Source organism: Malurus melanocephalus, unplaced genomic scaffold (genome assembly GCF_030028575.1).
Source record: "Malurus melanocephalus ecotype Western Australia unplaced genomic scaffold, MMel_1.1 scaffold_515, whole genome shotgun sequence".
Taxonomy (NCBI): Eukaryota; Metazoa; Chordata; class Aves; order Passeriformes; family Maluridae; genus Malurus; species Malurus melanocephalus.
This window is the reverse complement of record NW_026623747.1, coordinates 108,790-131,311: the sequence shown is the minus strand read 5'-3', so window position 1 is coordinate 131,311 and position 22,522 is coordinate 108,790. Positions and strand designations below refer to the sequence as shown.

Below are 22,522 nucleotides of genomic sequence, written 5' to 3'. Positions count from 1 at the left end.
AAAAAAAAAAAAAAAGAGGAAAAAAGGAGAAATCTGAAAAGGTTGGGGTGGGTTTGGAAAAGCGAAGCGCAGTGGTTCTGGGCCCGGCGCCAGTAGCCCGAGGGTACACATGTGCAGGCTCTCCCAGTAGGGCCTTCAGCAGCCCTGTTTTACAACCACCTCGGCACACACTGCAGAGTTCACGCATATGGCCAGACAGATGTGTCTGGCTTACGTTCAAGGCTGGAAAATGAAGAATTATGGAAGTGAAGGGCCCTGGGCATTAGAGAGGGCGGAGGTGAGGGGGAGGGGAGCCAGGGAGAATTTTTCCTCTGCTGAGAAATCCTCATCTGGGCCGCGAGGCTGGAGGAAGAGGGGTTGCGAGYGAGGAGGCAGCCAACAGCCATCCATGCATGTGAGATCGCTCTTAAAGCAACAGGGTGCATCGCCAGGCGTCTGCTCCCAGTCCAACCAGTTTACTTCACCAGCTCCCACTGGGAAACACGCTCACATCAGGCCAGGGCCAGGCCARGATCACCTGCATCCCGTCTGTTTGTCCCCATAACGATGGCAACGTCCTGGCCGCAGCAGCCCTCYGCAGATTATTTTTCCGCCGCTGGCTCCTGCGTGAACTCTGCCGTTCACGTCCCACCCTCTCCCTGTCTGCCTGTGCCCTGCTGCACAGGAAGGCTGATTTCTCACCAAATCTCGCTGTCACGGAGCCTCTGCCCTGGGTGGGGGTGCAGCTCGCTGGCACTCACACAGGAGCCTCTGCCCTGGGGCTCAGCTCACTGCCTGGCACACACACCGCTACAGCCAGAAGCCAAAGCACTGCCCTGCCACTCCTGGGTRTGCTGGCAGCTCCATAGGAAACCTGTGTCTGGCTTCAAGAGGGTCCCAGGAGTTCCCAAAACATTAATTTCAGGGTTGGGAGGGCTGATCTTACTCAGGGTGGGGACAGCAACATGGATTTGGATCTTCCAAAGGGCCAAAGCTCAGTTTGCTGCTGGGTTTCACAGAGGCAGCACATGGCATTACACCCAGGAAGGTCAAGGTGTTACAGGACATTGAATCACGGCAGGAAAACACCACAGCGAGGTGGCACCAGCCCATCCTACCTGGATCTTGTCTTGACGSCGCTGCTGCTCAGCCACTTTCCTGGCCAGGGCTTGCTTTTTGGCTCTGAGCTCCTTGATGTCCATCTCTCCTCCGCTGCCTTCAGTCTCAGAATCATCTTCAAAGGCCTCGATTCTCACATCGTCCTCCTTCTTGCAGGAAATGCAGAAAGAGAGAAGAAAACAGGAGGGCAGTCACTGTAAGGGATGCTGGTGGCAGGGATTGCTCTYGTTCTGCTCTCCCTTTTCCAGCAGACAAATCCCTGTCAGGCACGGGTCCATCCTCCCTTTCTGACGGGTGACTGACTATTTCTAAACATCSAAATGAAAACCAAATAAATAATAAACATTCAGGAAATGACAAGGTGAGACAGTGGGAATGGGGCAGGAAAGGCAGTGACCAGGCAGGGCAGGGGCAGCCCAGCTTAATGCTGTAAAATCACACACCCTCTTCCTCACCTTGGAAGACTCTTCCCACAGCCTTGGGTGAGTCACTGATGTTTTATAGCCTCCAGCTCTGTGAAATCATGGTATTTCCCTGCTCTGCCTGGCTGTTCAGGCTGCACATCCCTGCTCAGGCTGCTTCTTCCCACCTCCCTGTACCAGGGCTGTATGAGGCTCCCCTAACACTGCTGCCTCACCCCAGAGGGCACACGGGCTGCTCACACTGACAGGAACCCCAGACCCATGAACTCAGATATTTTCTCCATTCTGATCTCTGAACAGGCCAGAGAGATTCCTGCACCCACCCCAAAACCTCCAGCTGGTCTGGAACAGATGTTTCAGAAAGAGATGCTCAAAATCTTGATTTTAAAGCTCCACATGACAGAGCACCCACTTCATCTCAAGGTCATTCATTTCAACAGATAATGACTTCCACTGTTAACATTTCCACCCTACTTCTGGTCAGCCTTTGCCATGCTCCTTGCTGTCCACAACCTTGCCTTTGCTGAATTCAAGGGTCCCTGGTTCTCCAACCTCCTGCCCACACGAGCACGTGTGGACCAAATTCCATCATCTTCCTCTCCTAGAGACCCTTCCCTGGGGTTCCCCACCAGTTCTGCAGACCCCTCCCAGTATGCCTGCACTGCCTAAACTGGAGACCCCATATGAATCCGTGCTGTTCCTTCCTTTGGAACATGGGTGGCCTTCTCATACCATGCCACCATCCATCCTTCCTTCTCTGCACAAAATCCAAGGGTTGTGAAGGGGCTGGGAAGAGTTCCCARAAGGCACCCAGTGGGCTGCAGGGGACAGAGGGGTAAGAGCAGGGCTACACTCCCCACCCTGTGCAGGCTGCCACCACACGTGTCAGCAGAAGGGACTCRTGGTCTTCATTTGGAACAAGAACTCAATCGTTTCACCCAGACCGCGCTCCCGCCGGGCCACAAAACCACCTTCCCTTCTCTCCTTGTGGCTTTTTAGCCATGGGAACGAGGAAGATGGGAGTCCTCGGGCTCACTTCCCTCTGCTGGGACAGGCAGGGGATGGGGGGATGCTGCCAGAGGGAGAGTGTCACACCAGGGCCTCAGGGAAAAGCCTCTGCCTGAGGAGCCAGGAGCTGCTTGCCCGGRGCAGTGGTGGTCACACTGGTGAGCTGGCAGCCTCCTGGAGAGCAGAACCAGAGAGGGAAGCTCCAGGGTTGCACAATGAGCTCRTGGAGAGATTCCCAGACTGTGGGGATGGGGCAGGAGGGAGCTGCCCTCACACTGTGCCTGGTCACAGCAGGAATTGGAGGGACTGACCCAAAGGAGCCTCCTGGAGAACAGCACCATGGTACGGGGTAGACTAAAGATCCCCCTTAACTCAGTCTGAAAATCTTCAAACCTTCTCCAGAGCAGGACAAAGAGCAGCCTCCCACCTTACAGAAACAACAGCTCTTTCTGCTCTAGGGATTTGCTCCGTCCCTCCTCAGCTGGGACAAGGAGGGTGCTGAGTACAACGCTGTTCTGGGCTCCTCTGGCTTTYGGTTCCCTGGGGAGCCACAGGACAGAGATGAGGAGCTGTCCCTGCACAGCGTGATCCCCCTGTGGCTCTGAGTGCCCAGCCCCAGCACAGGGAGGGGAGCCTGGGCAGCACCAGGCCACCCAGCTTCCCGTTCCCAACGCCTCTGCTCCTCTCTCCTGTTTCGCTGGCCTTTCCAACTGCAAGATTAAACACAAGAAAGGAGTCGACCTGCAGAGCGGCTGGCAGGGCCCTTAAACACACACACGGAGCCTGGAGTGAAGCAAGGCCTACAGGAACAAGCAAGGGCAGAAAAACAAGAGTTGAATTCCTTAATCACATCAGGATGTGAGAGGCAGGGGAGGGACGGGGCGCCAATGTCAGCTCTTCCTGTACGTGTGCTGGAGGCTGGAGCTCGGGCCTCCACGGCCATAAACTCGATCCCAAAGCTGAACCCCGACACCCCCTCGCCCGCCTCCTCTCCTGGGGTGTTATTAAAGCTCTCCCCCAGCCCGGGGATGKGGAAAGCAGCATCTGGAACTCGTAGCGGAGCGCAGGGCAGAGGCGGGCGGGCCGGGCTGGCAGGGAAGGGCACGAGGGAAGCGCACCAGGGCTGCTCACCATTCGCCCCCCCTGCCTCCCCCCGTGAAATGCACACGCAGCTACGCCAGCTATAAATAGCGGGAGCTGCAGGGCAGGCAGGGGCTGGGCCCCACAGGGGTGATTCTTCCTTCACCGAGGCGCGCTCTTCCCGCACGGTACCTGATCTTCCAGTTGTTTTCCCTCTTGGCTTCCCATTTCCTTTCCCATGGCGTCTGGGACGGGTGCCACTGACACATATTTTCCACCCTTGAATGCCAGCAAAGGCTCTTCTTGTCCACAAAGGGCTTCCAGGAAATACTTCAGAACTGTGACCCTCTTGCAGTCGGCTGCAATAACCTACRGGGTGAGGACGAGGGGGTTGGGGAGAGGGAAAGGAAAACAAAGTCAGTGCAAAGGGGAGCGGATGAGTTACGACCTGGGGGAAATGTTCGGGATGGAAGGCCCAGTGGGATGCAGGGATGTTCGGGGTGCTCCTCTTCTAAACACGGGTGGAAAGGGTTTGCCCTGCTTTGAACAGTCCCTAAGGAAAAGGAGGCAAGCGAAGTCAGGACATTCAGCACTGATCCATGTCCTGTCCTGCCTCTTCTGCGTTCCCCAGGGCTGAGGGACTGCCAGGGCATAGCCAGCCCCTTGCCCAGCCCCACTGAATGGGGGAAAGTCCTGTTGAACCATGAGAGATCAAGGATGTAGTCTATCCCTCTGCTTCATTTAGGCTCCATTGCCAGATTTCCCCCCCAAAAGCCAGAGAGGGATGCAGGTGTGAGACTGAGAGTATGGGGGCATTTGAGAAAAGTCGAGCCCCCCCTCACCTCCAGCCCGACCCCRTCCCATGGGCCCATCTCACAGACCAACTGGGGAGCCCTGCTGGGAAGGCTGGGACGGATCTGGCCTGAAGGAAACTCAATAGCTTGGGTAATTATCCAATTTATGAGGCTCTCAAATGGAGTTTCCAGAGCCTGGGAGCCCGGTGCCTCCACAGCCCTGTCCCGTGCGGCACAGCCTCCGCCGGCACCTCCGCCACGACTGGCCTTGGCTCAGCCCTCGGCCCCTTGCAGCAGTGYTCTGCACCTGCACAGCTCTCCCCTGGTGCTTCCTGCTGACCGCTGTCACCCCCTGGGAGCTGCAGATTTATAGGGAGAAAGTCAGCAAACGAGACTAAAAGCGCTACATGGTAAGGACACAAAATCCATATTGACACCCGAGTTCCTCCTGACCCCATAAACCACCCCGGGATTGTTGTGCTTGGAGACCGAAGCAGACTGAGACCCCCATCCCAAAAAGGTCCCTGCAGGCTCCCAGGACTGGGATTCTGAGCCTCAGAGGCAGGGACATGCACTGTGCGATGCCAACGCCGTGTCACCGAGCCGTGCCCCGGCTGGAGAGGACTGGCAGCGACCCCGCTGCACCAGGCTGCTGTGAGAGGAAACTTCTGCTCTTCCACAGCACTGCCAGTTTCCTCTCTGTGGGCTAATTTTAACCACCGTGCTGCTGCAGTGCGTGTCAAAAACCTGACCCTCCTCTGACCTCCAACCTCCCACCCCGGCGGCTGCTGGAGCGAGGCACCCTCGTGCACCCGTGGCATTCCTTCCCTGGAATCCTGTGTCCCCCTGTACCTGCGTGGAGGGGTAGGAGGAGCCCTGTCCTCCCCGTGGAGGCAGCTGCTGCTGCTGCAGGAAGGTGGTGTGAACAGAGTGATCACAAGAATGAGTATTTTGAGGAGCARCTGACTCATAACCACTGATTCTGCACCTTTAAAATGTGTCCTATGGGACAGAAGTGAGCAAAGGACAAGGTGGCACCAGCTCAGCATTTCCAGGAGCTGCTGGGGACCCTCTGTCCAGGCCAGCCCTTAGCTGCTCGTGACATCCAGCCAGGAGTAATCCCTGCAAGTGTCACCACAGGAACATTCCCATCGTCCTGGCTCTCCTTTAGGAACGATTGTGCGCAGGGGAAAGTGCAAAGGAAAGAGAACGCACGAGCAAAGTGGGAATGGCTGTCATGGGAAACATCCCTCCTGAGAGTTCCTGAGAGCTCTGGGCTGCAGCTGAGGGAAGTGGTGGAAACCTCAGCACTGGCTTCACCACCAGCCCCACGGGCCAGTGCCACGGAGACCCAGCCTGACTCACATGGGGTAACTTCTGCTCCGGGATTTTCCACTCTGGGTATCGGCATTTCCATCGTGCCCAGGCTGCTGGGCAAGCAGAGCGCTCACCCCATCAGCCACGTGCCAGGKGATGCCACGACGTTGCCAAGAGCAGTGGGGAAGGGGATGCAGGCACAGCCTGGATAGGTGGGGCAGAGATGGGTGCCCCATTCCTGACACCATTCCCGAGGGATTTCTCAARGCACTTCTAGAAATAAAAGCCACATCCATCAGGTTTGCAGGAGGGGCTGGGTGCTGACACAGCTGCAGTGCAGCCATCGCTGCACAAWGGCTTCAATCTGAGCCTCTTGGATTAGGAATGACCGGGCAAAACGCAGAAAAGCTCCCCTCACCCTTGGCTGTGGGGCTGGGGAYGAGGGCAGGTGGGATCACTCCTTCCTCCCCTGAAGGAGAAACCAGTAGGAAACACCAGATTTCCTGCCAAGCCAGMGCAGCACATGCTTCAATCCAGCGCATCTGCTGGGGGGAAAAGAGCCCAACCAAAGGCCCATGACATAATGCCACAGCAACTCGTCTCATGAACACATTTTTCCAGCCCACATGAATGAAAAACAGGGAAGGAGCAAATGCTCCGCACATCCCCGTCACGTGCAGCCCCGCTCAGGGAGGACGCGGCAGAGCCCTGGGCTGCCGGCAGCCAGGCTGGGAAAGAAGTGACCCGTGACTGGCACCCAGAGCTCTGTCGAACGGCACAGCGGGACCCTGCGTGCTGCCGAGTTTTGGTCAGAAACTTCCCGTTTCGGGGTGGAAATGCGAGTGGCAGCGCCGGGATAACGGGGATGGCCGTGAAGGTACTCGCTGGTGCACGTGGTGGTGACAGCGGAGCGTGGCGAGGACACCGGGAGCTGTGCCCAGCCTTCCTGAAGGAATGGGACTATGAAATGACAGGGTGGTGATGTACCTGGAGATGTGGCAGYAGACACCCCGGCCCCAGCGGGGAACAGAGCCCTTCCCCCTCTGACCGTGCCGGGTGAGAGCAGGAACCGAAAGCCTGGCTCCGAGTCACTGCTGGGTATGAAAATAGACCTGACACGAACGCAGCCGCTCTCAAAGGAAAACCGAAACCGAGAATTGCTGAAGTGGTCTGGTGCCCCCGTCCRTGACCCGGGCTCAGTTCCCCAGAGCCACCACCGAGCCCCGAGCCACCCCGGTGCCGCTCGAGGACACGTGGTTGGGGACCGGGCGTGGGACCGCGGTGGCTTCGGCTGCAGCAGCCCCGATCGCCGGCCTGATCTCATCAGAGCTGGAGGGGAGAGGTTTCCAATCCCCTGCTCCTCCAGCTCCAGCACCAGCCACCCACTGGGGGCTGCTGAGGCTCATTAGCCAACTGCTAATTCACGGGTCACACATTAACATGGTGATCATTGAGCAAGGCACAGCGGGACACGCATTAACACACACTAACTGTTGCAGAGACCCACTGGGCTGTGCATTAACTGTACCAGCTGCTGTGCTCTCAAAGCCACTCCGCAGTGCCAGCGCCACTAGGACCTCACGGGTGTCACCTCCTGCCAGTGGGGKTCCCCAGCCTAACCAGGGCTTCCCACACCTAATGAAGCTGATCCCCTCTATGGTCTCGGCTCTATTTCCCCKCACTGATCCAACAGGCAGAAGGGAAAAGCTTCCCTGAGCGCTGCGGAGGGCAGAGGACTCATCACCACATGTCCTCCCGGAGATTTAAGGGGAGGGAAGGGCCTCGCTCTGAGAGCTGCTTGTGCCCGAGGGGACACCTGCACCTGGTGCTGGCAGGGTGACACCACCAGAAACCAGCCCCGCTCTCGCTTTGGGTCACAGCAGCGCCCGGAGCCGGGGGAGCCGCGCCTCTGCCCCCGGGCCGGCCCCGCTGCTCCGCACGCGGCTCTCCCGCAGCTCCCAAAATCGCTGTCACACCCTCCGCCGCCTTCAATCAACTTTTACAACTTGTTAATTTTACGCAGCGTCCTAAAGAGCAAACAACTGGGAGGCAGGAATGCAGATTCCTTCAGCTAGTCCAAAAGAGCCTGCGGCRGCCAAGCCAGTTGGCCAGGGGAGCTCCGCTCAGCCGCGGGGACCCGCCACATCCCGGGGGGTTCTTGGTCTGGAGGGGGCTGCCCCACGCCCACGGCAGCCTCTGGCAGTGCCACGCTGCTGTGGAGGGATCCTGGCAGCTTTTCCCTGGGCAAAACCTCCGCAAAGAAACCGGAGGCAGAGGCTCTGGAGAAGGGATTGCTCRGAGGACAGGCTGCCATTGCCGGCTCTGCATTCCTGTGTGCGAGGGGGAGACACCAGCACATCCTGACAGCTGGATTCAGAAGGGGAAAAGGACATGAGAAGTTTGAGTCATAGCATGGAGAGATCCCATCCCAGATTGGGTGATGGGAACGGGATAGGAGCAGGACTCGGAGCCAAGCTCCGGCAGGATCCAGCGCGGGGATAACGCTGTTTTTGCCACATCATTTTAAACATTTCTTAGCTGAGGCAGCCGAACGATGCCGAAAGCAAGCAAGTCCCAAACAATCTGAACCACGCAGTGACTGCGTGGCCCAGCTGAAAAGTTTGCACTGACCCTGCTGAAACATCCAGGCTCGGTGCCTCCCTGTGCCCTGGGCCGCTCCTCCCATCCCCGGGGAGCCAGCTCGGAGGAGGAGCACCGAGGAAAGCGCCCGCTTTGGTCTCATCCCTGCTGGGTTTTAATCTCGAAGGCTTGCACAGAAGCTGGGCTGGGTTTAACCCCGGACTCATCACAGCCCAACTCCTCCGAGCTCGTTCCCCAGCCAGGATTTGGCCCGAGGAGCCCTTTGCTCTGCCCAGCCCCAAATACCCCACATGGGTAGGGAGGACCAAGGTGTCCGTCACGGCTGGGCAGAGGTGTTCACAGCTGGATGTAACGCTGGTTTCGGCAGCTGAGAGCTGCCTGAGGCCACAGATCTCTCAGGGAAGCTTTTTAATTTCGACTAATCCCACAAGCAGGCTCGGTGGACGTGGTTCCCACGTGCCTGCAAGGCTGTGTATGACCCCACAGGGACCAAACCACGGTGCCTCYGGCTCCAGTGGATGTCACTGCTGGACACTGCACCAACATGTGGGGCAAAGATCCACCACATCCATGCTGGATGCTGCACTGCAGACAAGAGCATGATAAAACACCCAAGGAAGTTCAGAAGAATCACTCCAGCTGCTCTTCTTTGCAGAACCACTCTCCACAGAGAAAATGTGGCCATGTCTTATCCAAGGCTCCCTCCCAGCATCCTGAGCCTCACTCGGGCACAGCTCCAGGCTCTGCACTGGGGCACATGGTCTCAGACGAATCATCGCAGCAGATGTGCTCTTGGCCTGGCAAACACCTCCTTCTTCCCAGCTTTGAAGGCCACACAGCCCAGCCAGGACTGGCCCTCAAAGCTGGAAGGCGGCACAGACAGGGAGCCAGCTGCCCACCACCACCACCAGGGYTTGCTGGGCTTGCCTCATCCAGTGATGCAGAGAAGACACGTGGGTGACAGAAAGGTGTGAAAGGACAGATCTGAGCTGGGTCACCCAATTTTTGGGGTCAGAGACCAGAAGAAGCCCTGAGTAGCCTGCACAGRTTCCTGCCAAGGTACCTGTCACTGCTGGCAGCTGTAGGACATCAGGGTGACRCCCAGTGCTGTGAGTTTGGGTTTTTCAGGGTGACACAGGGAAAGCTGTGAGCAGCTCCAGGGTTTGGAGCCAAAATACTCTGAGGATGCTGCAGTAACCTTTATAGAAGAGTCAACACCAAATACACCTCAAGCAGATGCTCCAGATGGAAAACCACCCTCCAAATCCATTCCAAATTCCTGTGCCCAGGATGGCCTGGAGGGCTGACACAGCCCAGCCCAGGACCRACTGCTTCCCTGGAGCTAGGCAGCCTGAAGAGGAAAGTTCCTGACGGATTCCAAACCAAGCTCTTGGCTTTCRCTGATGCTTGGAAAGACTTGCCCTAATGTCTTATTCACCTGTTAAATGTGCTGAGAACCTGACTGTCAGATCCAGGGAGCTGCAGCATTTGGCTCCAGGCTGCACTTCTCCAGCTTGTTCAGTTTTACCCCCACCACAGCATCCCAGAGAAGAGGATGGGGTACAGGAGGTTTCCAGTGAGTGATGRGGATGTTTGATTTGTTTTGTGAGTGCCTGATTCTCCTCATGTCCCCAATCACTGATGCCAACAGCTCAGCAAGGGCTATGGGCTCCTCCACAATGCAAAATGGTGCCTTCTAAGTGAGGAATTTTTGCARGAATTTTCACTGGAGAAAGCATTTGCTTCCACCCACCATGGCCCCATGTGCTGATCCCCACAGCAGTGACATATCCAGGGCATTTCTGCTCTCACACGTGAAGCCTTGAGCACAGGACCACTCATTTTAATTGTCTGCCATGTGAACAAGRGGATGAAAAATCACAGCTGGGAAAGAGGCAGATGATTTCTGGAGAAACAGTGAGTCACAGACAGGGACTGCCTATTACAGCCACCTCAATGCCCTCCTCTCTCCCACCCAGCTCCCAGCACATCCCCGAATTTCCCAAGGAAARAAAGAGAAAAAGTCAGGCCACAGAGTAGAGCCAAGTCTGAAGGAGCCCACTCTGCTCCTCCCTTGCAAATCCTACCGGAACACGAACCGGGGAAGACAAATCCCTGAAATCCTGCCCCRAGCCCGTGGTTCCAGGCTGGGGAAGGAGGAAGGCAAGATCCTTATCCTCAGCAAAGCCAACATGGCACYGCTGGCAGCTTTCACAGGGCACGGGCTGCTCCCTCTGCTGCAGCAGCCTCCAGTCCTTTCCTTTTCGGGGACTGGGGGAATTTATTTCCTCTGCCATTTCGGAGGATGCCTGCCTTGCCAGAGATTGTTTTGCAGAGTTCAGACAGATAAGAAAGTGGTTAGCAGGCTCTTCGGTGGAGGAAGGGAGGATTGCTTAGTAAGGGAAAGGCGACCGCTCTGCTCTCGGTGGCCACACGCTGCCCTTCCTCTGAGGCCACCGCTCCAGGGGACGCCAGCTCTGGGGACAAGGCAGGGCCACCCCCACACCTCTCCAACCCCGGGTGTTTTTTGGGTGCATCTGCTCRTGGGGCCACGCTGGTGACCGGAGGCTGTGTTCCTGTGCCAGCACTGGGATCTGTCTCTGCTGGAATTCGGGAAATGCGGCTGATGAATGTTCAATCCAAAGTCTCGATTGCAAATCTCAGGGCGCTCTTGCGACAGGGAGAGAGCCCTTTCTGAAGGGGGGAAATAAAAAGGGCAGGAGCCAAGTCCAGGCTGCCCATGGTGTGAGGACAGTGCTGTGGTGATCTGGCACCCACCCAGAATGTGTCTTTGGAGCGGTGGAAGGAGGGAGCTGGTCCTGCTSAGGGGCTCACAAAGAGGAAAACTTGAAGATACACCAGCTCTTTCCCAAGGATTTCCCCGTGCAGACAACTGAAGAAACTGCCCCATGATTTTACCCACAGAGTAACTCAGTGATTCCTGTCCCACAGGATGGTGTTATARAGTGCTGAGAGGGTGGGAAGTCGGGTGGTGGAAGGAAAAGCYTGACACCACAGGAACAGGGGAGCAGGGGTGGGAATCTACAATGTAAAAACAGYAAAAAAAAAGGTGCAAATCAGAGCTCAACCTGACAGCCCCCACCTGCCCTGCCAGCACCATCCACCACTCGCCCTTCCTTCCCTTCTGCTACTTATACCCAATACTCCAGGGTCACCTCTGCTGCAGGCAGAGAGGAAACCATGGCTCTTCCAGCCCTGGAGGTGTTAACAGGCTGMCCATCCCTCAAACCTGACTCCTGACCTTGGCAAAGGGAGGCAGAGGAGAGGGAAGAGYTGGAATATTCTGCCTGGTCCTGGCAGAGCTGGCTGGGAAGCCATTTCTGTGAGTTTACACAGCTTATACGTTCTCCATGCAGTTCCTGGCCGCCTTCCACGGCAGATGAGAGTTTTATGTCGAATTTTAAGTTTGACCACAAATATTTAAACTTCCTTGGACCACAAATGCTGTATCTTCTTTGTGGTTTAGTTGGCACCAAATGAGTATTTACAGATTTCTATATGTCTGTCTGTCATTTAAATATCTCACAGAGGTGCCAAAAGTTTCTAGAGAGAAGGGGCTCCTCCAGCAGACCCCTGATTCCTCCTCTCTGCCCTTCCTCACCCAGCAAAGGCGAGGAGGGAGAGGTTCAGGCACTGGCCAAGCCCTTGCAGAGGGCACAGCTGCTCTGGGCTGAGCATTTCATACTTGCACTCTATTAAAGTTTTCCTTCCAGAGAATGTCATCTGAGATCCCACCGTAACTTCCACAGCTCCCTGCCCTGGTGGATACTTGAACTGGGATGAAAGCACTCGGAATTTTCTCCTCTCSTTTTAGGAAACTGAGTCTACAGGAGACTGTTTTAATGAGAACCGCTAAAACCTCCTAAAGCAGCRCAGCTCCCACCTGGCCACCGCTCGCAGCCTCCCCACGGGGGGGTTTCACTTCCTCCAACACCAGCCATTCTCAGCGGGTGATAATCCCAACCTGCTGAACTGGGATGGTGCTCGAGTAGAACTGGTCAGCGTGGTTAGTGCCAGTGGCACGCTGGTGGATCGAATTCAGGCGAGGCCGTTTGGCCAGGAAAACGCAACCGAATAAACACCATAAAAAATCCCTCCTAAGCACCAAAGGAATTTGGGGTTGCTGATATGTGGAGTGGAGAGCTTGAGGGTCCTGACACCCAGCTGGGTGGGTGACTTACGGGGAGCAGCAGCCCAAAATTTGAGTTCAAACTGGCTTCAGGCAAGTTGTGTTTAATTTCCTTCAGTTTTTTTTTTAATCCAGGACTAAAGCTGGATGCTCTTTCCACCAATTTTAGAGCAACTTTAGAGCACAGAGCAGCGTGGTAGATGCTGATCCTGCAACAGGGCTCTTCCCATCCCAGGGACCCACAGCCCCAGCGCTGGGGGAGCTCTCCTGCAGCTCCCACCACCCCTTGGGAGACACAAAACACCGGCATGCCCAGGGCAAAAGCTCCGGCRATGGCTGCCCACATCAGAGGAAACAGATACCTGAGTCAGAGCCATGGGATGAGAAACCTCTGCTCCACAAACCAGGAGCCAGACGGAGCAACGTCAGCACCGAGCCGCCCCGGTGCTGCTCGCACGCCTCCCCAGCTCTGGATGCTGCCGGGAAGCTCGGGGAGCTCGGGCTCTGCTCAGCTCGGGGAGTGGGAAGGGAAGCAGCTCTGAACTGATGAAACCCTCGTGAAAGGGCAGCTCGTGCAGGGAGGAGCTCCTCCGACCGCCGGCTGCTCCAGCGCCCAACTCCCTTGAAAACAGAGGGTGGGGATAGGGCAGGCAAGGGAGCAGCACCATAAAAACGCCACGGCGGCTCGGCTGGCTGCGGCACCGCGGCCCCACAGGCATTGGGGAMGCTGGCATTTCCCCCTTACGCCGCAGGAACGGCGCTGGCAGCGCGCTGCCGGCTCGGGGCAGGGCGGGGAGCGGCTCGCACCATTTCCAGCGGCYGCTCCAGGGAGGGACAAACGCTCTGTTTTGCTGTACAGTGAAATGCTGCCACTTAGGGGACTCCCGATGACGTTCTCGCGCCTGAGAGCCCATGTCCTCTTCCAGGAGGGGCTGCCCCGAGCAGGACATGCTCCTTTAGCCTCCCAGAGAGGTAACTTGGGGCGCTGGCCGTGAGCTCCGGCCCAYGAGCATCCTGCTCTGCTTTAAGGAAGCAGCGAGCACAGCTCTGCTACTTATACCCAATACTCAGCTCTTCTGGCAAATGATTAATGGCCCAAGCCTCGGGGTTGCTCGCTTCCAGCTGGGCCAGGAGCTGCAAACACACCTAGGGAAGGGAAAGGAAGGAGGAATTGGARCGTTGGCTTGGTGGGGAAAGGAAAACTATTCGCTGTGTCTTTGTTTTCGGGAGAGCTCCTCCTCTCGGGAGTGGGATGCTGAGCGCAGAGCAGGGCCCCTGCCCCGAAACGGAGGAGCTGAAGCAGAACAATAGGGTGGGGACTCTGGATGGGCCCCGACAAGTGGGGTGGGCTGGAGCGGGGGCACCGATCCATCCTTTTGACTTCATTCACACTTACAGCTGTGTTAGAGACATTTCCTGAAAGCACAGTAGGAAGAGAGGGGTATTCGCTCACTCCACCCTCCATCTAACACCGTCCTCGCGATCCAGCCGTGCACCCAGAGCCAATTCTGGCCTCTGGCAGAGCTGCAGGCCAGACATTACAAGTGCTGGTGTGAGCAGCACAGGTCCCCACCCGATGAGCAGCGCGCAGACTTGGAGCACAAAGGAGGGGTGCAGCAGCCAGCAAAAAATACATATAAAAGAAAAAAAMAATCAGCGTAAGGAAATGCATTGTCCAAGGTGGATGAGAAGGTGTCGAGAGGGTTTGGCTGCAGGATAAGGAAAGGTGCAGCCAGTGGGGGGTATCAGAGGAAACGGGGCAKGTTTTGTGCACAAAGGAGGGGAGTGACAGCCCCACTGCACGAGGGCCTTGGGRCAGGATCAGAGCCACACCGCAGCYGTGTCCCYGTGTCCCCAGCACGTCACCTCCCGCCGATGCCACGCGCTGCACCACGAGCCGGGATCGGGACCAGCGCTGTGACGAGCCCCGCGCCTGACTCAGCCCAGCCCGGGAGCCTGCATGTGGAGCCTGAAAAACAACTTTTTTTTTYCCCCTTTTTTTCTAAAAAACAAAAAGCCAGACGCCCTCTTGCAGATCTGGAGTTACTCAGGCTGACTCACTGCGAGGCTTTCCTGGCAGAGTCTACACGTACCTGGAGTGCACCCACGGTGGTACCCGTGGTGTCACACACCTGGAGCTGTGACACTTCCCTGAGAGCTGTGACAGCACCCTGCTGCAGCCAAGCTAATTATTTTCAGCTTCCAACTTCAACCATTTTTGGTGAATCCCCGAATGAAAAAAAAAAAGCCAAATAAATGAAGACTATAATTTTTTTTTTTTTTTGTAAATGGGAAAAGTATTTCTTTCATTCTCCCATAATACGAATCCAGCAAACATGAAAAACATGAACCCAAACCAAAGCTCAGACATCACATCTGGGGAGAGACCAAGCATGGAAAATTTTAATCCAAAGGTTAATGTTTGGGAAGCTCCGAGTGTGTGAAAAGAGGGGTTAGATGGGTGCTGCTCCACGGCTCGAACAGTTATTGCCGCCAAGTGGCGGCTTTCAAACGGTGCCTGCCTGCCCCAGCCCAGGCACCCGGGGTCAGGAGCTAAAATAGAAAACAACTGAAATCACTGGAAGCAAACAAACACTCAGATCAGATGCTGGAAAAGCCAAGCRAGGAAGGAGCCAGCGGCACGAAATGCAACTCGAGCCCTGTGACTGGGAACGGCCTCCTGACTGGCCCCGCGTGAATCGCACAAACCGCACGGTGCTGGTGGCCATCGCGACCCCCTCCTGCTCCCCCAGCCCTCCTGTGCCACCTCCAGGGTCACCTGACAGCACTGTGACACTCYTGACCCAACTGTCACCTCCATCTCCTTCGCTCACCACTCTGCAGGGTCACACTCTAGCGATTGTCACACCTTGGGGCTTTTTCCACCCTGCACTTTTCTCACCAGAATCACCATTTCCTGCCCAAGGACAGAGCACCCAACTCTWCCCCTTCCCCCCAGCCTTTCCCCCTTCACCCCACCACAGCAGAAACACCTTCCTGTACCTGCCCAGGGTAGGTCCTGCTCACCCCACCCTTTCACCCCGAGCTGCTGGGCTCCTGCACCCCCAATCCTGCAGCAGCTCTGCCCTCTGAGCATCTCATGCCCTCGTTTTCCCCACATCCTGTCTCCAAAACGCCTTTGTCTTCATCTTCTGCATTAGATTATGCCCTTTCCAGACACTAGAAACCTCTCATCCCCAAAGCTCCAGCAGAATAGCATCCTAATTGCTTTTGTCGGGGACGGGGCCATGCCTGTAAAACCACCACGGCTGCTGCGAGGCCGGCTCGSCACCAACAATAGCTTAAAAAGCTCCAGGAGTCCGGCGTGGAGCCCTCCCACACCAAACCAAACACACACAGAAGGCACCATGTGTGTCTGCAAAGGCACAAAAAGTCAGGTGGGTGGGAGCCCCGGGGCTCCCCGGGGGTGGGAAGGGAAGGGAAGGCACRGCTCCGGCAGGCGTGAGAGCATCCGGCAGAGCTGCGCTGCTGCGTCCACAGGGACCCCGGCCGGCAGCTTCCTGGGATCAGCCGGGGCAGAGCTGCTCCCCAGGGCAGCACAAGGGCTGGGCTGCTCCTCTGCAGAGTGCCAAGCCCAACAGCTCCTCCCTGCAGCCAGGGCAAGGTTTGATTTCAGGCACATCACCAAAAGTGGCTGTGACCTGCTGCAGAGGGAGGGGGACAGCTCCCAGAGTTGGGGTGTCACACCTTGCTGCCCTCAAAGAGGTGGTGCTGACTAGATGGATGATGGAGTTCAATCCTGTATTCAGTCCTATATTCAGTCCCTAACATGTTCATTTTGTGACTGCTTGAGGTGTCAACACAGCCAGGCTGCTGGCCAAACAAGAAGAGAGGGGACACTGTCAGCTGTTAGCAGAGAATCTCCGTGAAAAAGATGGGAAAAACATAAACCAGTGCACAAAACCAGAAATTATTATTTAACAAATCATTGGGTGAGGTGAGTCAGTCTAGATCACTTTGGGGAGCACAGTGCCTTGCTGGTTGAGCCCAAAATCCAGGCACCTCTCGCTGCCTGACCACACTCTGCAGGTAAAAYCTAAATCTGCTGACAAGTAACTGCAGAAGAATGGAGATGAAAGTGAAATGAAGGAAATAGAAGTGAGACTGAGGGAAAACACCAGGAAACATTACATACACCTCTGTAAACATTAAATGATTCTTTGAGCTCAGCCCAGAAAAAGGGCTCTAAAAGCACTGTAAAGCACCTCTGTCCAGGCAGGGGAAAGGAACGGTGCTGCCAAGGGAAGACCCCGAGGAGGAGCTGAAGGGAAATTGTGGCAGGGGAATGTGTGATGAGAAAGGTGAGCAGAAGAGGCTGGCAGAGCCCTGGCTCAGCAGTGGGCTCCCTCAGGGTTTGTGCTCACAGCAGCATGTGCTAGCACGCTCACAGCAGTCCCAAAAAGGCCAGRCAGGCACGCTCCAGCTGCCCATGGACCATCGCTCCCGCTCCTCATCCCTCCGGCCAAGGGGGAAAATGTAATCAGAGCAATTCCTATTAGYGAGGATATAAAGACTTGGAAGCTCTGGGCTGTCTCTTGACAACTAATTAATTACCAGGTAGCATCCCCTTGAAGCTGCCAACACAGCACACGCAAGTTCCAGCACGATTTAGGGAGAGGGATGAACTTTACAATAAACTCCAGAATTTTACTTCATCTCCCGCCACCATCTGAGATCCTGGGGGAACAGGAAGGGGTGGCAAAGAGGCAAAGTCTGAAGCCATCTGGGATCATCATTAACCCCTTCACTCGTGGCCTCTGAAACAAAAACTCTGACTTGTGCTAAGAGCAGCAGCTTCCAGCCAGATGAGCCCCTTGGATCCTCCAYTTCTGAAATGCTCTTCTGCCAGTTTCTGCCGTAGGGTGCCCATCCCTGGCAGTCCCTTGCCTGTCCCCCAAAGCTTTGGCCCTCAGGACAGCCAGTCTTTGGAATTATTTAGAGCAGGAGCTGTGTTTCAAGTGGCTTTAGGTGAAATGTTCTTCACTAATAAAAATAAAAAGGAGTGAGTGAAAAAGTATGGCAAGAAAGGGGGATAAGGACAAGAGGAGACGGACAGAGGGACAGCTGCTGACAGCTTTTATGGGAAACCACAGGAAAATGCAGAAGGGGCAGAAAGTGCTGTCTCTTAACCCCAAGGACTCAGAGAGCTGGGATTGAGCTGATGCACCTGGCTGGTGCCATGGCCTGGTGGTCCCTCACCTCCAACCACATCCCACTCCTTGCTGTCCTCAACAGAGCATCCCTTTCCAGCTGATTAGCTGCTAATTGTTATGGGACTGCTCTATCAGGGCTGTCATAGAGCTACACAAGTGTCCCCATAAAACAACTACCCCATGCTGGAGGAAAGGAGTGTCCCAGGATCACTCCTGAAGGACACAAAAGGACAGAGGCTATTTGGGCAGCAGAGGTTGTCGGGGAGAGCAGTGGAAGCTGCTAACCACTGTGAWGTGCCAAGCTTTGTCAGGATATCTCAAACAAAAAAAAACCAAAAAAAAACAAAAAAAATAACAAACCAACAACAAGCTACAGTCAGAGATCAGGATGTGTGACCTGTCAGAGAGCTGGKCTTGGGCAGCCAGGGCCAAGAATCTTGGAATGGTTTGGGTTGGAAGGGACCTTGAAGAACATCTGGGGCCAACCCTGCTGCCATTAAACACTCCCATGATTCAGTGCAAGCCCTGTGGCAGCACCGTGAGGTCTGAATGAGGACAGTTTATGAAATGGGAGGATATTTAGGGACAGTTATCCCAAAATAACACATCTCAGGCTCCAGAGCCATAGGGAGGGGGAGATGCTGTTCAGCATGGCACCTGTGGCCTGAACTACCCAGTTCTGTCTGCACCCAGGGAGGTGTAAAATTGACCATCAGCTGCACCTGATCAGCACAGGGGGACAGCACTGTGAYTGAGGAGATATTTTATATATTTTACAACTCTCCCACCACTTGAGGCTCCTCAGGCAGCTCTGGGGACCAGAAGCCTCCACCTCCCTGTTCCAGCCCACAGCTCTACTGGTGGCCACAGATTTCTCCCTTAGACAGCAGGACAGCCACAGGTCATCTTGCTCAGGTGCAAACATTCCAGGCTAAGCAAAAAAACATATTTTCTTTTTTTTTTTGTTTAGATTTACTTGATGTAAGTCCAAAAACTGAGATGACATCAAAGAGCCCATTGAGAAGATCCCCTCCAGAAACACACGGGGACTTCACCTCGTTAGCACAAACACGGTTCCCCTGCAGACTTCCTGGGAACAGCTGAAGAGGCATCGCACTTCAAAAAACCAGCCTGCACATCACAGGGCTGGGGAGGAGCTCGCTGCTGCCTCAGGATTGTTGACAACCCTTTCAAAGCCCACGCAGGATCACACACAAAAATTGTCACAGCCCTGGGGGGAACAACTTTCTCTTTGTCCCCGGGAGATGGGCTGTAAAGGCAGTGGCAGAGCAGGGGCTGTCACAGGGTGAAGTCTGATGTGATGGAAGGCAAGAGAAAACTGAGAGGATGGATTTACTCCTGCTGGGACTGGTCAGTGATTGTTTCCCATGAGCTAGCAGGGGGAATGAATGTCCCTTCAGGATTTTAAAGCCGTGCCAAGAGTCCATCTTCCTCTGAGGGATGGCAAYTGCCAGCAGTTCTGTCCCCGCTGCGGTCCCCAGCTTGGATCTGCTGGCAGGGGTCTGAGGTCACTTCCAGAGGGACACAGGAGACCTGCAGGAGCCCAGGCTGAGCCGTGGCACGGAGTGACAATCAGGAGATATGCTGCTTCCTGGAAGAGCTGGAACTGATGTGCAAATAATGGCAGAAAAATGTGGGGCAAGGGAGGGTTAGAGAGAGATTAGTCTGGGGCACACTCTGGGAGATACACAATGTTAAGTATGAGGGCAAAGGAAATGAAAACTGGAAACTCAAACAGAGTCAAGAATCCAATCCCAGCCTGGGCAGGAAGTTTACACTCTGCTTCTAAATATACATGTTTTTAAATCAACAAGCTTTCTTGTTCCTCCGCTCCACTGTACATGCAGGCGGGAGAACGAACCGGATGGAGGCACTGCCAAGCTCTGCTGGCGAGGTGCTCTGTCCAAGAGGGACAAGGGATGGTGACAGGCATCCCTGCCATGCCCCAGCAGGGAAACAAAGGCTTCCCTGCTCCTGAGGATGCTCTGGGAGAGCAGAATTCCCAGCTCCAAGCACGCTGCTCAGAACAAATCCCTCACARGCTGACTCTCCTGTGCTCTCCAAATGGACCATGAGGAGAGGGAACAATATYGTGTGAGCAGGGCTCAGCTGTGGTGCCTCTTTCCTCCCTGCTCTCTGGCCACTGCATTCACTCTCAGCAGTTGGATAGCCACATTTTTTTTTTTAATTTGATATAATTATCTCCTAGAAATTACTGTACACAGCCTCTTGGGATCTAAGGCAATTAAGTGAAGATAAATTTCTTTCATGGAGCGAGCTGTCAAAGGATGAAGCAATTTCATTCCCCATTTGAAGTGGAAGCTTTGGGTCATGCATGGTTTATTTGAAACAATGCCATCACCTAAAGCTGCTGATCTTATCTGTCTCTCTCTGTCTCTCCATTTCAAACTGCTGAAGATGTGCAGCGTGGCACTGCCTGAAGTGATGACATCTGGCACCGGGCCAGCTACAGAAACGAGCTGCTCCTCCCCGAGCCCGAGTGCAAGAGGCCAAACATTCCTATTAAAAAGGGGGAAACCGAGGTGAAATCTGGGAAGAGCTGAAAAGTGGGAATCCTGCCCGAGGGAATGGGAGACCCACAAGCTCCTGCMGGAAGGAGTGGCACTGCCTGAGACAGGATTGGAGCACGTGGGGCATCTCTGCCRGGCTTCCTCTTCCTCACCATGAAAACCAGGCTCCCAGGATTTCATCACCAGCAGGAACACCCCTGSCCTTCAGTCTGTGTGAGGAGAGATGTGGCAGGGTGGGAATTATATCCCATTAGCACATGCATGGTAAGTCTCTCAGAATTTCCAGCAAATTCTCTCCTGTCCTCACACTTCACCATGCCAATATGTTTAATTTTGGACCAAAAAACTGCATAAAAACTAAATTCATTTAAATAAATCGTTTTTGAAAGTGGTGGATTTTATCCTGGAAAGGGGAGGATGTTGTGGAGCAAAGTGTGGCCATGGTGAGGGCTGTGCTACCTGCACAGGAGACTCCCAGGAAGAAAGGCAAGTTTAGCAGATATTCCARATTTCCAAATGAGGATACCTGGAGGATCTCTCCTTTCCCACATTGGTACAGCCACTMACTCGAGCCTCAGGGAAATTGGTGAGGATGCTCACATCGAAATGGAGGCTGCAGCTATGAGTGTGAAAACAGGCAAGAGCTGAACAAACRCAGCTCCCACGGCCTGGACTGACGGCACAATTTCATCCACGAGGCTTCTGCAAAACTCAGATCGCCGCTGATTAAATCTTCACTCATTAKAACTAAAAAAAGTTACTGGTACTAGAGGGAGCTAATAATACACACTGGCAACGGGCGCGAGTTCGAGAAGCATCTGGGTGACTTCAGAGCGCAAAAATGATCCTCGGGAGTGACCTCAGCAGCAGAAATGTGGCACGTCACCCACAGCCGGGAGGTCACTGGGTCTGCTCCGAAAATGCACGGACACAGGCACGTCCCTGACACACCCAGGGCTGCTTCTGCACGGGAAACACGCGTGGAGCAGGTATCAGTGAGCCAGCTCTGGAAGGATGCAGCAAACTTCATCTTTTTCTGCCCTTGGATATAAATYTCCTTCTTTCCCTAATAATAATTTTCCCTAATAAACATCACATCGTTTATGCTTGAGGTAAATGCAGAACCAGGATGTAAATCTGTTCTGTTGTTCATGGACCAGGCAGGCAGTAACTCCTCAGAAAACACATTTGTCTTGTGTTTATATCTGCATCTACCTATTCCAAGTGCAATGAAGTTTTGGGAAAGTTTTAAAAAAATAAATCCATGAAATGACTACAAATGAGAACTATAGTTGTCACTATTTGTAATATATAAACATATAGATAAATATTTGTTACATATGGTGGGGAAAATGCTTTATGTAAAACGCTGGTATGTAAAATGTTAAGGCAAATTTTGTTGATTTAAATAAATTACGGGTTTTACCTTATGTTTAAGGAAATATATGCAAATATGTTATGGGGAAAAAACGTGATTAAATTATCTGCTGGATTAAATATCCAGCATTTTTCATGTCCCACCATGGATACAGCCAGGCCRGCAGCACTAAAGCTGCTCATGTGGGGTCTGAGTTTGGGAAGAATTTTAATGCTTCCCAATGAACCTTCCCTCAGTACCCCCTCATCTTCCTAAGGGACACGGGTGGCCCGGGGCTGAGGCACTGGCCTGAAATCCTGGGTATCAGGGGTTTGTTCTCATCCTGGAGCTACGGCTTCCTGTGGGACCAGCTCAGTCCCTCAGCCCCGTGTACCTCTGCTGCCAATCCCTAACGAGGAAATTGCTTTTCCTTCTGTCACGACGTGTTGTGGAGATATGTTCATTAATGCCTGGGAAGCGCTTTGACTTCAATGACTTTGAGAAAAGAAAAAAAACCAATAAAAAAGATCACGGTGGTGTCTCCTTCTCTCTCGGGTTCAGGGCTGTGACAGCAGGAGGGCACTGAGGGTGACAGCTCTGTCCTGCCACAGGAGCTGGGCTCTCCAGCCTCACCCAAACCCAGCCCAGAGCTGGCCAAACGGATCTGGCATCCACAAAAACAACACGAGCTCCAGCTGGGAGCAGAAACGTGGGGAGCAGACTCCAAGCTCAATGACAGAGGTCACCTTCCGTCTCCCGTAGAGACAGAGTAGATCCCCATCTGTTATTTGGGCTGACCACTCCCTGCATTCCACCCCGTCCGCTTCTTTGGCAAGCTCTTCAGGACGTGGATCTTTCTTATTCAGGATAACAATGAGGAGTTATTAATTGGGTCTTTTTTCGGGTTTCCTGAGGTCCTTCCCATGGCTGCGTTGGTGGATACCACAGCTCTTCAGGTGGGATGTTTTA

The 22,522-nt window shown here is 54.5% G+C and overlaps 1 protein-coding gene across 1 annotated transcript in view; it reads right to left on the bottom strand.

Moving 5' to 3' along the window:
- The window catches only part of SMG6 (SMG6 nonsense mediated mRNA decay factor), a 103,650-nt gene that overhangs the window by 12,900 nt on the left and 68,228 nt on the right, over positions 1 to 22,522 (bottom strand). The window contains exons 13-14 of the mRNA XM_057381543.1: positions 3,801 to 3,977; positions 1,098 to 1,244 (exon numbers count right to left, since the gene is read on the bottom strand). Of these exons, the coding sequence (XP_057237526.1) occupies positions 1,098 to 1,244; positions 3,801 to 3,977 (324 nt within the window). The remainder of the gene's footprint in view (positions 1 to 1,097; positions 1,245 to 3,800; positions 3,978 to 22,522) is intronic.